Below are 18,363 nucleotides of genomic sequence, written 5' to 3'. Positions count from 1 at the left end.
ACTGCGGGCTCACAATCTCACACACCAGGCTCTAATTTAGGACAAAGGACATAGTATATACATCTCTATATTTCTTTGTTGAGATAACGTCAAAGAAGCAATTAAAAGAAATGTGCAGTTAGGAAGATAATTTACAATTGTTTTTGGGAGATCTCAGGGATTGAATAGATAATGTTGGGAACAGAAAGACATCTGAATAAAACCCTGTCAAAGGGAGATAAGGGGACTTGAACATTTAGGGGTTGTCTGGGACTTGGGACAAAAGGCACATCAAGATAAGATCAGAAGGCAGGCCAGGGCTTAACAACTAGACAAATTTTAACTGCTAATATTTGGCACTAAAAAGAGAAGATCTTACAGTAATCTATTCTTAACCCTATCCTACCTTCTGAACTCACTACCTCAATTACACTGAGAAGTCCTCACTGGAACATCCCATTCAATTGGAACACTAATGCATTGTTGGTGGAGTTGGGAACTGATCCAACCATTCTGGAGAGCAATTTGGAACTATGCCCAGAGAGCTATAAAACTGTGCGTGCCCTTTGACCCAGCAACACCACTTCTAAGTCTGTATCCCAAAAAGATCATAAAAATGGGAAAAGAACCCACATGTACAAAAATATTTATAGCAGCTGTTTTTTGAAGTGGCAAAGAATTGAAAATTGAGGAGATGCCCATCAATTGGGGAATGGCTGAATAAGTTGTGGTATATGAATGGAATGGAATACTATCGTTCCATAAGAAATTATGAGCAGGCAGACTTCAGAAAAACCTGAAAGACTTATATGAACTGATGCTGAGTGAAATGAGCAGAACAAGAAGTACATTGTACACAGTAACAGCCACATTGTGTGATGAATGACTTTGATAGAGTAAGCTTTTCTCAGCAATGCAAGGATCTAAGACAACTCTAAAAGACTCATGATGGAATTGCTATTCACATCCAGAAAACAAAACAAAACTATGGAGTCTGAATGCAGAGGAAAGCATACTATTTGCTCTCTCTTTGTTTTTCTTTTTTGTTTGTTTGTTTCTTCTTTTCCATGGTTCTTCCCATTGGTTCTAATCCTTCTTTACAACATGACTAATGTGAAAATCTGTTTAATATGAATGTATATGTAAAGCCTATATCAGATTGCATGCCATCTTGGAAAGAGGGGAGAGGAGGGAGGGGGAGAAAATTTAGAACTAAAAATCTTATGGAATTGTATGTTGAAAACTAAAAATTAATTAATTGATTAATTTAAAAGATAAAGTTTTTATCTTAAAAAAAGTGTAATGGGCAGCTAGGTGGCACAGTGGATAGAGCACTGTACCTGGAATTAGGAAGACCAAGTGCAAATCTAGCCTCAGACACTTACTAGCTATGTGACCTTGGGCAAGTCACTTAACTCAGTTTGCCTCAGTTTCCTCATCTGTAAAATGAGCTAGAGAAGGAAATGGCAAACCATTCCATAATCTTTGCCAAGAAAACCCCAAATAGAGTCATGAAGAGTCAGACACAACCTATATGACTGAACAACAGCAACAAATGTATGATATAGCTTTTCTCAAGGACTGATTCCTTTTCATGTCAAGAATAAAAAACAGCCTGTTTTATGGTTTGTTTCTTTTCTCTGTGTCACCACAGAAAGAAGGAGGTGTGGGTGTTTCTCAGCAGGTGGGGAGATTCAGTGTGTGGTAGAATATAGGGCTGGTGAGTCAGACTCTAAGATTTATCTCCCCTGAGGGGAGGGCAACCGTGGCTGAGGGAATCATGTAACTATTACTCAAAACCCTCTATATGAAGAAAGATCCACTCCCCTACTCCCTAGGTTTTAAGTATTTGGTAGGTTAGGTCCTTTCTTTTTTTCTCTTTTTTGTAAGGACTAGCATCACTTTCCTCTAGTCATGCTCCAATTGCAATCTAAATTCATTGTATTCAGCACTCCCACATGAATTCCTTTTCCAAAAGTCAGAGCAATCTAACTTCCTGGCCTCTAGCATTTTGGAGTGTTTGCTCCTGGCTCTCCCCAAGCTTTGATACCACAGAAGTGAGTGGACCTTTCCCAAGTGAAAAATCATTCTGCTCTTGAGAAGTTGGGTATAGGTTAAATGACTTTTGCATGGTCATAATGATCACCACTTAGCAAAACACACAGTTCAAGTTTCCATTCAAGCATCATTTCTAAGTGGAGAGAGCATCGCAGAGGAAGTCCTTGGGTTGCCTTTTCCCGTGTACCTTGGCTCTCTTGGCCTTGTGACCCTACTCAGGTGACAGAGTGAGCTCTCCGTCACTGGACAGTAGTATTGTTGCAGTGTAAGAGGTTGAGAGGTTGTGACCCCTCAAAGACCGGCGTACAGGACGGGTTGTCTGGAATGAATTCACAGACTCAAGCATTCTTTAATCCAAGGTGGCAAAATTTATTGTTACGCTTTTCAGCGGGCAAGGTTTCTTAAAGGATCCTGCGAGAGACTGAGAATGCAGCTAGGGTTTATATGGAAAAGAGCATGGGAAAGAAATGCCAGGAACACTGATGAAGTAATCCAAAGGTGAAGGTGTCTTTGGGGCTATGGATGGGAAAGTACAGGGAGTATACCGGACAGGAAGGGGGATAGATCTTTGAAGTCTGGCAGGAGGAAGAGTACTTGGGCAGGTCAAGGACACCCCCTCTCCCTCTGTCTTGAAGAGAGAATGCTCTGCAACAAAGGAAAGTTTTCTCACAACTAAAGAATTGCGAGGCTTCCAGATACATGATCTGAGGGCTGGGGCCTGAGCAGCCCAGATAAGGGTCGTGCTGAGGCCCATGCATGAATAACTGCTAGGCACAGTGTCCTTGGGCTGGGGAGAAACTGTCAGGGATAGTGTTTCTGAGGCTAGGGAGAAATTGGGGTCCAAGTACAAGCACAAGCACCCAAGCACCCCATCAGTATGACTGTTGGTAAGGCCTTCCTGGGTCATGTGCAGATGTCCCAAGTGCATGCAGTCCAAGGGGCTTTGAGAACAGAAGCTTCAGGACACCTATTTTGTCTAAGTAGGAGATTAGGGAAAAGCAAAGAGGCAGGTGATAACCCAAGTGGTGTGAGAGAGGTAGAGGAAACAGAGAGAAGAAAGAGGCTTGGTTGTAAAGAAAGCAGTGACTCATAGAACTTTTCTTTCTAAAAAATGGGTATTTTACACCCATCCTTTTAATGAAATACCCCTCGAGGAAAAAGGAACAGCATGTGAATTAAATAGTGACGAGAATGATGCCATGCTTGCCTTAGGAGGCAAAGGAGGCTAGCCAGGTTAAAGGTATGGTTTAAATACAATTTTATGGAATAGGGAAAAGGGGACAAGAGAATGGGAGGAGCAAGCTGTGTTTTAGAAAAAGAGGGGATCAGACTAGATCTTTTTGTTAGTCCTTCTTGGGTCTAACAGGCAATGATTCTTTTTTTTTTTGACAAGAATATGTATTTGTCGGGACAAACAAGTGCCCCTTTTTTCTATTTGCTCCCCACTGTCCCAACCTCTTTATGAATCCTCTGCTTCTTCAGAAATCCCAAGGGAACAAAAATGAAAATTTTAAAGATTTTATTTAAAATCAAATTCTGGAGATGATGTCTCTGTTCAGAGAAGATTGAATGTGAAAGGGGGTCCCTGTACTTATTACTGGATAACTGTTCTGTTCTATGAAAGGAAAGCAGGCACCTTCCCCCTCACTTCTCCCTCAGCAGCAGGAAGCAGAAAGGTAGTAATGGAAGGTTAGTGTAACCAGGGGTCTCTCTGCGATCATGCAAAGCTGAACCAGCTGATCTCAATGCTCCCTTTATCAGTCAGGCCAAAGACTAGAGTCTCAGCTGCCCACACTGAGTGACCATAGGCATCATAATCTCACTGATAGGATCCCAATGTGGGCTTCTTTATGTGGTGTGGAGTTTCACATGTCTCTGGCTTTACTATGGATTTACATTAAATTCTTCCTGGGATTGTCCATTTGGATTAATTTTTAGGGGATCTGATTAGGGGCATTCACCCTGGAACCTCATTTGATTCCTCCCTGCCCTTAAGAAGTGCATATCACAAACTCACCTCACCATCCATGTTTATTGTCATTTTTTTTTATTAGTGTCAGCTTATAAACATTTGATGTTTTAATACATAATTTGCAGGGGTTTGGCGGTGGTAGGAGAATATTACCAATTGTGGAGATCAGGAAAGGGTTCGTGAAGAAGGCTGAATTTGAGCCTTGGTTGAAGTCAGAGATTCTGTGAGGTGGGAAGTAGGGAAAAAGTACATTTTGAGCAAGGGGTAATTGTGGCTTATGTAAAGGCAGATCAGAGAGAGGTGGAACGCTGAGTTAGAGGAACAAGAAGTAAGTCACTTTTGTGTGAAGGGCTGCAATGTGATATCAGTCTGGAAAGCTAGGTTGGAGCCAGATTTTTTTCATTCATCTATGAAATGGAGATAATAATGTGCATACTACCTACTCACAGGGTTTCTCAAAGAGCTTTGACAACTATAAGATGCTATGGCATGTAAATTTAAACTATTATATTAAAAATTTAATAACACATTTATATGTATGTATATGTAGCTCAGAGTACATGTACCAGAAAGGGGCCAGGGTGCTTGCTCAGATCCATGTTCCCTATTATGTATCTTGTTGGTGTCATTTCAGTTGTGTCCAACTCCTCGTGAACCCGTTTGGGGTTTTCTTGGTGAAGATAATGGAGTGGTTTGCCATTTCCTTTTCTAGCTTGTTTTACAGTTGAGGAAACTGAGGCAAACGGGACAGCCAGTTAATGTTTGAGGCTGGATTTGAACTCAGATCTTCCTGACTCCAGGCCCTGTACTCGATACTGTGCCACCTAACTGCCCCCCTATTACATATAGTACTGGGCTATATATGTGTGTATACATATACACATACACACACACATATATATATATACATATATACATATATGTATATATATATACATATATACATATATGTGTGTATATATATATAGGACTACATAGGACTGTATATATACATATTTGTGTACGTATACATATATATATACACATACATATATGTAGTGTATGTGTGTGTAGATAGGTAGATAGATAGATAGTATGTAGGCTACTATGTATTTTTTTTAAATTAGTCCAAAGACAGGAGATAAGATTTCATATTCATTCTTGTTTGCAGGGAGCCATGATACAATGACCTACTGCCTGAATAAGAAATCTCCAATCTCTCAAAATCAATCAAAGCTCCTGCAGGTATTAAATAAGGTGATTCCTTGCATCACTCATCCAGTGATATTAAAATGGTCAACAACACAGGTAATAAGGCTTTAAACGTTCTTGTGCTCCAATGAACTGCTGGCTTGGCATTTACACATACAGCTGCCACCCTTTCAGGGTCCCTTAGGGATTTAATTGCCCAAGAAGGGATTAGGATAGACAAAGATGTTTTGACACCTATAAAGAAGAGCGGAGGAAAGGTGTGAGGCTGGGATAAACCTGGGGGCTGTATTAGGAGGTATGCTCTTCTACCCTCTGAACTCTAATGTTCCTTTCCTCGAACAGAAGTCCTTTTACCTTCTTCCTTCCACTAGCCTAGTTCTTTCAGTTGTATTTCCTTCTTTGGGTTTGGTTCTTTTTCTGATTCTTTGTATCACTCCTTAGGCTAACAATCATAATGATAATAATAAGTTGTCATTTATATGGCACTTTAAGGTTTACAAACTGCTTTCCAAATATAATTTCATTTTATCTTCACAGTGACCCTGGGAAGGTAGGTGCTGTTATTATCTCCATTTTACAAATGAGGAAACTGAGACAGACAGGTTAAGTGATTTGTCCAGGGTCACACAGTGTCTGAGTTCATTCTTGAACTCAGGTCTTTCTGACTCCAACTACCGTACTTTATGCACTGTGCCATCTGGCTGGCTGCTTTGATGTTTTCTATATTCCTGTACCTGATATTAGGTATCTGGGCCCCTTTCTTTCTTTGATTCTAGGAAATCTTTCTTCCTTCTTCTCTGAGTCCTTTTGTATCATTATTACTAGCTCCCCTCCAATCCTTGACTCTTACTGGTTATGACCATGGGCAAGTCACTTAGGTCTCTGAGACTCAGAAGGGTGGTGATCTATAACACAAATGAAATCACAGTTCCTTGGTGGTTATTTATATAGTAGCCTACATTATTATTACTGTGCTCTATTCTTACAACTGTATGCCCTGCTAAGACTCAAAATGTGCCCGTGAAAGCACAAAAAATTGTTTTGTCTGTTTCATAGACTTCCAATGATACAGTTAATTATACGAAGAACTGGGTGTTCCTTGCAGTGAACAAAAGTATTTAAGGTGATCTCTACCTTGTAGGCACTGGATATAAATGAGCAGCTGGATGCTGGAATCCGGTATTTTGATCTAAGGATTGCTCACATGATCGATGGCTCTGAGAAGAATTTGCACTTTGTACACCTTATATATACAACAGCCTTAGTGGAGGTACTGAAATATGGAGCATATAATTTAATAGCGAAACTGACAAAGAGTTAAGATCAGTTGACTTACAATAAACTGAATTTTGAATTGGACCAGGAAACCTCACCCAGGTTTGGATTTATCAGATACCATTTTGGTTTTTCTAGATGTATCCTATTGGAAAAATATAAAGACATTTGACCTTTGATCAATCTTAGTTTTTAAAGCAACATTGATTTCCAGGGAAATACAGCTTATATGAAGAGGACTGATTTTTAAAAATAATGTGCCAGCTTCTTCCCAGCATCCAACCTCTTCCTTGACAGGAAGCTAAATGATGTAGGAAGCAAGGTAACTCTTACAGTATTTATTATACTGGGAGAGCTCTCTAGTTTACTAAAAGAAAAACAGCTATGACGCATGTTCTTTGTCCTGTGAGTCTAAATAGGCTTATGGAGAGAGGGGAGATAATGTTATTTTTTCCCAGAATAGTAGCAGAGAGGCTCATAGATGACAGAAGGGACACGCAAGATCCTGAATATTTTCTAAGTGGAGCAATAAATTTACCCACTGTGTGGCTTTCCCTGTGGTTTTGAGAGTTGGGTGGAGAAATACTGGCCCTGTTGGCTTCAGAGATGGTCAGCGTGGGAACCATGACTAATCTCAGCCCAGGTGATAGAGTCTTCTTTCCCCTTTAACCTTTCTCAGTATGAAGTAGAGATTTAGCAGTATATACGTTGGCAAAAGAATATTTGCAGGAAAGCAAAGAAAGGACATCTCATATCATCTGAAACCTGGTTCCCATAGGGTTATGTTTTCTATCTTTGTCTTTCATAAGTGAAATCTGTTCATGTCAAGGTTTGGATGGTTGAAATAAAATGGCATCAGATTTTGTTTCCCTCTCAATCTCCTATCAGTAAAGGGTGTAATTTCCCAATCTGTTCTTGTTTGCATTGAAAAGAGGGACTAACTCCCTAAAATCTGGCTGTATAACATCATTTACACCTCTTGGACTGATGCTAAAACCCAGTGAATTGCCTGCCGTTTCTATTGTGAACACTTTGAAGAAATGTACTCAGAACATTTTCCACGTAGGTCTTTGGAATTCTCCACTGCCACGAACCAAAAAATGTCTATTTATTGACTTTTCAAAGTTCAATTCAAAACCCTTTAAACTGACCTGACCTCAATGGAATGCAAGGCTAGGCTACAATTTTTATTCTACTTAATTGCCAATCACTCTTATTCAAACTGGCTTTGTGTTTTATTGTTACATATAACTGCTTAAGCTAGAAACTGTTTGAACAAAAGTACAAATGTAAAATTTCAATAATAAAGGCAGCAACTTGATAGTTCAGAGTCTCAAAATTATTTAAAAGTTTTCGCCTAAAGCAGGTATTATTTTCTCAATATTGTGCTCTATTTGAGCCTTTTAAATCTGTTTTGTTTTGGATTTTTTTTCCTTCACAGGATACCCTAACAGACATTTCAGAGTGGTTACAGAATCACCCTAAGGAGGTGGTGATATTGGCCTGCAGGAATTTCGAAGGAATGACCACTGAACTTCATCAGTATCTTGTCACCTGTATAAAAAACATTTTTGGAAAAACACTGTGTCCCAGAGGTGTAAGTGAAACATTTCCTCTTCCTTCAGTTTAGTTGGTTGGTTTTTCTCTTGATTGGGTAAGACAATCTGGGTTGAGAAAACACCAGATGGGAGATAAACTCCTAAGGAAGAAGATGTAAGACAGAATGGCCCATAGCTCTTATGAGAAGGGCTGATACTCTCTCTGACACTGAGATTAAACTTCTGAGCTATAGTGATAAACACTATCCTCTGTCTGGATGTGCAAAAGTAAAGACTCCTTGTTTATGCAGGAAGCTTTGGGTGGCCCTCAAAAAAAAATCAGAACAAGTTAGTTAAAGAAGTTCATACAGAAAACTGATTGAACAAGTTTCCCTGGCATAACTAAGTGGGCCCAGCTCCAGGAAACAGGAATGAATGGAGTAGCGAGAGTTAAATCCTCAGGAGGTTCCTGTGTGCTTAGCTTAGTTCCTGTTATATAGTAGGTGCTTAATAAAAGCTTTCCTTTTTTTCTTTTTTCCCCTGGCAAATACAGATGTAGAATCTTCAAACACTAAGCTTCTGTGGTTTTTGACAAGCTTGTTGAGCTATTGGATGCCAAGTAAAAACCTAGTAGAACTTGATGAAGCAATATGATTTGCATTGTCTCAGAGGAGACTATGTTCAAATCCAACCTCTCACACTTACTACCTAAATGACCTTGGGTTTAACCTTCTTGGGCCTTAGTTTCTTCATTTCTACAATGAGGGTGTTGAATTAAATGGTTTGTGAGGTCCCTTCCAGTTCTAGAGCAATGATTTTATGAATCTAAGAATTTAATTGAAAATTCAAAATATATTTATTTATGAAACACATAGAGACGGAAGAGAATTTAGAGTTTATGAGTCCAACCCCTTTATTTTACAGATGAAAAATATGGAAGCCCAAAGAATGGAAGTGTCTTGTTCAAATTTATATAGTAGTAAGTGGCAGAGCTGGATTTAAACTCAAGTCTTCTGAGTCCAAATCCAGTGTTCTCTTCACTGCCTCTCAAAATCAATTTTATTAATTTTTACATGTGTAGGGGTGTATCCATCCCAAGTGACTAAAATTAGCACTTTTTTTTCCTAGGCAATTGAGGTTAAGTGACTTGCCTAGGGTCACACAGCTAGTAAGTGTCAAGTTTTTGGCCTGAGGCCAGATTTGAACTCAGGTCCTCCTGATTTCAGGGCCAGTGCTCTATCCAATCCACCACCTAGCTGCCCCATAAAGTTAGTACTTTTTTAGTACTTAAAGGGACAAAACCCTTAGCAATCCAGAAAACAATTCAGTCTGAAAGATAGACAAAGTTTTTATAGTAAGTAGTGGAACAAACTTCTACAAAAGTCCTGCTCTGTTGCCTCATAATGCTGTGGAAGAAACTCTGGTTTCACAAAGACTTTGGTAGTAGAATGTAAGTTCTGCCAGGTCCCAGTAAATGAAGAGGATTAAAGTTTCTGCCTGGTGATATGTCTGCGTCTGTCATTGATGGACCAGCCAAGCTAAGAGCAGAAAAGCTTGTCACCAGAATGGTGGCTGTGAAGTGATACATTATTTTTTTGGCCACAGCAACTCATGAAGCCCATGTTCAAAGGCACTAAGGTAGGGGTGGGGAACCTGCGGGCCTCGAGGCCACATGTGACCCTCTAGGCTCTCAAGTGCGGCCAAGTTTGGATTCAGTCAAAGAGCCAAACTTGAGGACCTAGAGTGTCACATGTGTAGGCTGCAGGTTCCCCACTCCTGCACTAAGGCCATGGAATAAGGGAGGGGTCTGCCTTGGTGGGGAAAAGTGCCTTTACCTGTGAAACAATGGAAACTTCTGAGTTTTTAGGTAAGTTTAGCTACACAAATAACTCGCATAAAGGAAAGGGGAAGAGAATAAATATTTACAGAGTGCCTACTATGTGCCAGGCATTGTGCTAAACACTTTTTACGAAGATTATCTCATTTGATCTTCACAACAACCCTGTGAGGTAGGTGCTATTATTATCCTCATTTTATAGTTGAGGAAACTGAGGCAGAGTGGTTAAGTGACTTGCCCAGGTTCACACAGATAATAAGAATCTGAGGTCCTATCTGAACATAGGTCTTCCTGACTCCAGTCCTGCTGTTCTGTTCACCGCACCAACAGCTTCACAAGACATTGCTGTGTTTTGTTGGTGTGCACACTATTTCCTGGGATCCTCTCAGTGTTATATATGGCAGGATGTTTTGATTAGCTTGCCTTCCTCCTGCTTCATAACTGTTCCAAGGATGTACTGTAATGCTAAGAACATGGCAGCCCTAGTGATTCACTGGTGGCAGGGCCACTGAGTAGGCGGTGAAGTTATGGCATCCAATTAGAGTTTCATGCAGAAAAATTGCATATAAATAAGTATCTACATAAAGTAACTTTTGGGGGGGGCAGGGGGAGAGGGCTAGCATCTGTAGGAATCAGGAAAGACTTTGTCTAGACACTATTGTTTGCACAGAAATTTGAAGGGAATAACGACTTCTAAGAAAAATGTGCTGTGTGCTTGGAATACTACTTCTGTGAACTTAAAAAAGTCACTTCACCTTTCTAGGCTGGTTTCTTCATCTCTAAAATGAGAGGGTCATATTAAGTGATCTCTAAAATGAGAGGGTCATATTAAGTGATCACCAAGATCCCTTAAAGTTCTAAATCTTAAAAGCCTATGCCCACAGAGCAAGTAATTAAGCAGAATACTCTAGATGTGGTCCCTAAACCTAAAAGCAGGATTTGTTGTGGTTAAGATATAACCCAGATAAAAAACCCAAAGGTTATTGAGAGCCCATTGCACATGAAATTATTTTCCTATCACGTTTTAGTGATGTTTTACCCAAGTTCATATACAGCTTGATACGTTTAATAAACTCCAGGAATGTAAGCATACTGTCCATTTTTGTCAATTTTCTGCACAAACTTCTTTAACTCTGATTTTTTTGAAGCCCCTTAAAAACTTTCTGCATAAACAAGGAGTCTTTACTCTTACTCATCTAGACAGAAGCTATGATAGCTCAGGAGTTTAATTTAAGTTACAGCCCTTTTCATAGGAGTTAAGGGCCAATCCTGTGTTACATCTTCTTTCTGAGGATCTGGGGTTCTCTCCATTACGTGTTTGGGGTTTTCTCAAAGTCAATGCAATCATAATTAGATATAGTGTGACCTGTAGTGTTATAGTGTTCCTATCCCTTGTATAAATTCACACACACACACACACACACACACACCCCAAAACAAAACAAAAACAACCTTTTCTATGCTTTCTAAGGATAGGCAGTTTCAGTGAGGTCTTGTGATATAATAAATATACATTTTTATTAAGCATGGTTTTTCTTCACCCATATGTGGTGTGAAAACTCGTGCTTTTTCTTTGGGTTTGTTTTTTATCTTCTAATTCTTAGGCTCTAACAGAGGCAGAAGTGAGGTGGCTCAGCATGCCAATAAGAAAGAGACCTAAGAATCAACAAAAATGCATAAAATAGATTAGATTTAATAGTAGCAAGGCATATTATGTGATATAACTGTATATATTTATACAGAGCTTTATAGTTTGATAGGTAGTGTGCCATAGTGGACATAGAGTTCACTTTGAAGTCAGGGAGACCTGTTCAAGTTTCGCCTCTGCAGTGTACTGGTTGTGTAACCCCGGGGATGTTGCTCAACCTCTCAGAGCTTTATCCAGCTTTCTACAACCGTAAGTTGCAGAGAAGGTGCTGGCCCTGCTCTGGTAGAGGGAATTTTATATATTAGTGTAAAATCTCATGCCCAATCTCTATTCCTATCCAGAGGCCTGAAGTCAGGAAGACCTGAGTTCAAATCTAGCCTGAGACACTAGCTGTGACCCTGGGCAAGTCACTTAACTGCCTCAGTTTTCTGAATTGTAAAATGGAGAAAATAATAGTACCTATCTCCATTCCTGTTGGGAAGATGATAAAATGAGATAATATTTGTTACTTGGTGCTATTCAGCACATAGTAGGCACTTCATAAGTCCTTTCCTCCTTCACCCATTTTCTTCCCTCCTTCCATTTGTCCCTTCCTCCCTTCCTTTCATCCCTCCCTCCTTTCCTTTTGTCCTTTCTTCTTTCCTTTTGTTCCTCCCTCTCTCCCTCCACCCTTCCTTCTCTTCCCCTTACAATTAATAAAGTACTTTGAGCAAATTATCTTGTTTGACTTTCACAAAAACTTCACCAGGTAGGTAGGTCTGGTGCTAGTATGATGAGGAAACAGGTTCAGATAGGTGAAGTGTGTCCAATAACACAAAGCAAATCATGACCAACATTCAAACTTAAGTCTAAGGATTCTAAATTCTAAATTTAATTTCTTTCCATTCCATCACAGTTGCTGCCCGTGTAATAAAAGCTTATATTTGAATAACTTTAGTGGTAGAAACAAAAGGATGAGCTATATATGTATTCTTGGCATCCATCTTGACCCGAGAGACAAGAACTGGGAGCACTGGATGAGAGTTTCACACAAGCAGATTTCAGCTCAAAATAAGGAAAGCTTCCTAATAACTAGAGCTATCAAAAAAGTGGAATGGGCCGTCTTGGGAGGTAACAATTCCCCCTCATCTTTAAGCAAAGGCTGGATGACCCCACGTTGGGAACATTGTAGAGGGGATTCCTGTTTAGGGATTGTTTGGACTTGATGGTCTCTGAAGTCTCTTTCAAATCTGAGATTGTCTGAGGCCAACATTCTTTATTTCTAGAGAGTATGCCTGGATACTAACCTTTTATGACGCTGAGGTTTCTATTATAATATTGCTTTTGGTAATTAGATATAGTGTGATCTGTAGTATTGGTACAATTTGCCTTACGTATAGAACCTAATTAATGGATGTTGTAGATGGAAACAGGGAAGATTTGGTGTTGTAAAGATATGACTTTGTTGGTAAGAGACTATTTGGATTTTGTAGTGCTATAATCAAAAGAAGCATTATTTCTAATAGGGATCCTTTTTGAGGGAAAATGATTTCTCTTGTAAATATGTACCTGAAATTGTTTAGCTTTTTTTTTTTTAAAGGAAAACATCCAGGTAATTGTCAATACCGGTGAAGTCATTTTTGCACGAGAGAGAGTTGAAATGTTTTTTGAGAGAAGTGGACACACAAACTCCTCTAAACCCATGTCTATCAGTTATCAGTAACCTTTCCCAATTCTGAATGCCTTTTAGGAATTGTTGACACTGAAGCAACTGTGGAGACATGATTACAGGGTTATTGTCTCATATGAAGATGAGATTACTGTGAACAGGACAAGGAGCTATGGCCTGGAATTCCATATTGGTGGGGAAATAAGGTGAAAACAGATGATCTGATCTGTTATTTGGAATCTATGAAAGAATCTGGACGCCCTGGTAAAACATTTATTTTTATAACATTATTTCCAAGAATACTCTGGTATTTTTTGATCCATTGATTTTTAAGCATTTGGATGGCAAGCCATGTTGGCATGTTTTTGAGAAGTGAAACCTGAAACGGTGAACTGCCCAGTTTGATGCAGTGCTGAAATTAACAGCAACTTTAATGTTAAAGAGGCTATAGTAGATTTGAAGTTTATGTTGGACTGTACCACTTTAAAGTCTATATGTTTCATTCTCATGCACGTAATTTTAGCCATCAATTAATCAAGAAAAAGTTACCAAGTGCCTGCTATGTTTAAGGAGCTGTGTTATTTATGCAGCAGGCAGCCAGCCAAGTAGGAGACAGCTTCGCGACTCAGTGGATAGAACACTGGGCCTGGAGGCAGGAAGACTTAAGTTCAAATCTGGCCTCAGACACTTACTAGCTGTGTGACCCTAGTAGTTCACTTAACCTCTGCTCATCTTAATCCACTGGAGAAGGATGTGGCAAACCACTATGGTATCTTTGCCAAGAAAACTCCATGGACAATTTGGCATGCTGATGGTTCATGGGTTCATAAAGAGCTGGACACAAGTGAATGACTGGACAACAACATGTTATGCAGTGGCTAAATACATACTACTACTGATTGATAATTCTAAAGCTATTCCATGTATAATCTAGATTTTACTGATCAATGTATTTAAAAAACAAAAAACCCAAAAACTAATTCCAAGAAAATGCCCAACAAACCTTGCAAGTTTGGACAATGAAGAAAAATAGTCATGACACTGAGGAATAGATGAAAGCCACTGTTTGCCCACAGTCACACTTGCAGTGGGCACTCAATAAACATTCATTGGCAGACCTTTTTTTTCTTTATTTTTTTCTAGTGGCAACTGCTTGGTTCTATATTGGAGGCAATGCTTTGTGTATGTTCGGGCAGTGGCTCAGAAACGAATCCTTGCTGTTTTGATTCATTATCTTAGATTTTTCAGTCAATACACTAGAGGACCATGTTGCAAACTGCAATGTAAGACTTCATATAATTTTAGAGTTGGAAGGTCATTAGAGGTCTTGTTCTGTCTTCTCATTTTACAGGTGAGATAAATGGGACTCCAAATAGACTGAGCAATTTGACCAAGGTCACACAGCTCACAGCAGAGTTGGAACTGGAAGTCATGTGTAGTGCTCTTTCCGCTCTACCACACTGTCTCAACTTCACAGAATTCTTTTATCATCAAAGCGTACATTGACAGCAGCATTCAGCAAAGGCCTTCTGTGATAGTGATTATTTGTCTATAGTATGATGTTTTTGACTTCAGAGAAATTGGATGAAAGTGATAGCTGCCTTACTTTCATTTTTGAGGGCCATGGACCCAGAGATATTTATTTTCCTATAGAGTTAACACAGTTCACTAAGGAGGCAAGACTGCTAGTCCCCAGCTTCTTTATGGAAATGAGAGACCCCAAAAACATGCAGAAAAAATGGGTAGACAAGAGGGTAGAATAACTTGTTGGCTTAGGTGATATATAACAAACAGATGAATAATTTTCTAATGTCTTCTTGTTTCAGATGAATTATTTGTTGCAGGAATTAACCTTACTGAGAACTTTCAATATGTTCTGGCCCATCCATCTGGATCACTGAAGAAGATGACTTTACCCAACCTCCCATACCTGAACGCATGGATTCGGAAACAGTGTCCTGGACCAGGGACAAAGTGTATCAATATCATTGCTGGAGACTTCATAGGATCTGACAGTTTTGTCAGTGATGTCATTGCTCTTAATCAAAAACTTCTTATAGATTGACTATGTTCCTTTTTTTTTTTGAGGTGAAGTATTCAGGTTGCCTCTTTGTTGACTGATTTTTAATCATTCTAGGATTTTTTTGAGGCTTCTGACTGGACAATAGAATGGAAAGGGAATTGAGTAGAAGCAAGCAGTAGTGGCCTTAGAACAGAAATCCTAGGAATTCTAGCAATCAGTGCCTTCGAGCTTTCATCCTGGCTTTGACTCTTAGACAAGCCATTGATTCTTTAGGTTTCCCAAATGATTAAATCCCTGAGAGTTTAAGTTTACTTAAGGACATGATTTCTATTAGTGTGGGTACTCCCTCCATTTATGTAGATTGCAACTCCTCTATACCTTAGTAGACAGTTTAATGAATTGCAGTGGCTAACAAAAAATTCATCCTCTAATGGTCTACCTTCTGGTCATGCCTCTCCAAATGCAGCCCACTGTTAGGCTTGTACTTAAAAGCCTTTCAAGCTGCCAGAGCTTGCCTTCAAGAAGTTGAGGTCACTTACATTATACAATGAGGCATCCAAATAGGACTCTAGTTGAAGATATGATTACATAATATACACTAATAATTATGGGAAATTTGTAAGAAGGTGAACCATCTGGAGCTCTTTAGAAAAGTTCAGCATGAAGTTAAATTCTGTGTTCAGTCAACTTAAATACTACAGATTCCTTAAGGTAAAAGAAACTCACCATTGTATACTTCAGTTCTTTAAAAGACCACCAGAACAGCATTTTTACAACTGCAAAAGATGAGCCCACAGGTCCGACTGAATGTGAAAAGCTTTTTATATACTTGTTGGACAAGTCCAATAGTCTCAGATTTCTCTCAGAATTTTATATTCCTACCTTATTTTTTAGCTTCATTAGAAATCCCTGTGGACTTTCCTCTTCCCTGGCCCTCGAGGCTTTCCACTGGCTTAACTGATTTGCTTCAGGGTTTCCAGTTGTAAAATAGAATAAATTTCTTGGTATGTTTGAGAACAGTTTATTACACAGATTAAAGATGTTAATATAGTCATTATTTTTCCTAGAAATTTTATTATATTGAATAAATAATAATTGAAAAACATCCCCATTACATTTTACCAGAGGGTCATTAAGCTCTGGCATATCCATCTGGGTCACTGATGAAAAGGACCAACCTTCTGTATATGACTGCATGGGAGTAGTGATCATTATTTTTTTAATGAACTTTCTTCTTTCTCCAATCCCATGTCATTTTCTTTATGAAAGTACCTTTTCCTTCTGACAATTTCTCCTTTCGTCCCCACCTAGACTCTTATTTACCATTCTCATGCAGCCTAATCAAAACGTTGCTTCAGATCCTCTTGCTTTCTGTGAATTCCTAAGCAATTCTACAAATCCCCTTTGCTGTTCACTTAGCATTCTAAAACTTCTTGTCCTCATACTTGAACTCTGCATTCCCTATCTAAAGTTGAAATTTTGCTCTCATAATTATTTTGGTTGTTTTTCAAGGAAGTTGTTTTTTTTTAATCCCTTGCTTTTAACCTGCAAGCAATCTCTTTGTCAAGTACTCATTCCCTGTATTCATATACCTATGTGTCCAAGTTTCAAAAATGAAAAGGCTACATTACCTCATTTTATTTCTGTGGCTTTAAGATGCTGTGACTTTAGGGTTTTTGGCAATAGAATAAAAACAAGTTGTATTTATTATTTCATTTTTCTCACAAGAAGGAATGTTTTGGGCATGGCTCCAGAAGGTCAGTGATGAAGCCTGCTTTCTGCCTCTTGATAGAGATGATATAGTAGAGGTAGGTAAAAGAATGAGGCAAACATTTCTGACATGGGTAATGTGTGGATCTGTTTCTTTTGTGTGATGATATTTATTTGTTATAGGATATGAGGGTTTTCTTGGGTGGAGGAGTTTGATACCAGGTGAAAAAAAAGAGGGTCAATGAAACAATTAGAAAATACACAGAAGACAGCGGAAGGAAGTTTAGAGAGAGACAAACACAAGCAGGATGATACTGGAGTTACTGTTAAATTCATTAAATACTTTAAAAAACAAGCTGTACATAACAGATTCTTGGTTTCATTGTATTCTCTTTTCCTGTTTTTCATTGTAAATGGAAATTATTTTTGTTGATGTTGGTCAAATTCATAATAAAAAATTAAAATAAAAAAAAGTAGTGGATACCTAGAAATGTATATAATTGCAAATGTTATCTTAAATGCTGCAGGTCATTGTATATTGAAATGTAAGATTTTTTTTTCTACCACCCAGGTCCAACTGAGGTCCAACAGTATTAAAACTATTTTAATACTATAACTGATTCAACTGAGAATCAAACTAGTAATTTTTCAGGATACTTCAAGGTATTTGAAGGGCATCTAGGGAGCACAATAGATACAGTGCCAGGCCTGAAGTCATGACAATTCATCTTGGTGAGTTCAAATCTGGCCTTAGACACTTAGCTGTGTGACTCTGGGCAAGTCACTTAACCCTGTTTGCCTCAGTTCCTCATCTGTAAAACGAGCCGTAGAAGGAGATGACAAACCATTACAGTATCTTTGCCAAAAAAAAAACCCAAACCAAACAAACCTCAAAAGGGATCAACAAAGAGCTGGACGTGACTGAAATGTTTCATGACTGAAACAACAACAACAACACTTCAAGGTATCAGACTGTCATTTAGTAAATGACTGACACCCTAATACCTGAAAGAGTAAATTCAAAGGGTAAACTCATTACAAGATGGATAACTATTGGGAGAGAATAAGCATTTATTTGTTGTTGTCATTCAGTAGTTTTAGTTGCATCTGACTGTGATCCCATTTGGATTTTTTTTGGCAAAGATGAATGGAGTGGTTTGCCATTTCCTTCTCCAGCTCATTTTACAAATGAGGAAACTGAGGCAAGCAACGTTAAGTGACTTGCCCAGGATCACACAGCTGGTAAGTGAAGCATCTATTAAGCACCTACTATTTGCTAGGCACTGTGCTAAGTGCTCTATAAATTTTATCTCATTTGATTACTTTGCTGGGTAAGTACAACCAGAAAAGATAATGCCCATAAAGAACTAATGGAATAAGAAGAAGCATGCTGAAAGTTAGGAAGAGAAATAGTTTACTAACATGTCTCTTACATATCTCCTATCATTTAGTTAGGAAAAGACAAATTTGGTACCATAACCATA

The 18,363-nt window shown here is 38.8% G+C and overlaps 1 protein-coding gene across 1 annotated transcript in view; it reads left to right on the top strand.

Moving 5' to 3' along the window:
• The window catches only part of LOC110212837 (PI-PLC X domain-containing protein 1), a 31,322-nt gene extending 14,088 nt beyond the window's left edge, over positions 1-17,234 (top strand). Inside the window, 6 exon segments of the mRNA XM_020992938.2 lie at positions 5,160-5,296; positions 6,342-6,470; positions 7,917-8,072; positions 13,228-13,306; positions 13,309-13,410; positions 14,973-17,234. Of these exon segments, the coding sequence (XP_020848597.1) occupies positions 5,160-5,296; positions 6,342-6,470; positions 7,917-8,072; positions 13,228-13,306; positions 13,309-13,410; positions 14,973-15,211 (842 nt within the window). The 3' untranslated portion in view covers positions 15,212-17,234.
• Positions 17,235-18,363: the final 1,129 nt, after the last annotated feature.

Source organism: Phascolarctos cinereus, unplaced genomic scaffold, assembly GCF_003287225.1.
Source record: "Phascolarctos cinereus isolate Bilbo 61053 unplaced genomic scaffold, phaCin_HiC Scaffold_726;HRSCAF=1367, whole genome shotgun sequence".
NCBI classification, from domain to species: domain Eukaryota; kingdom Metazoa; phylum Chordata; class Mammalia; order Diprotodontia; family Phascolarctidae; genus Phascolarctos; species Phascolarctos cinereus.
Note: the sequence above shows the minus strand (reverse complement) of the source record. Positions and strands in the feature narration are given on the sequence as shown.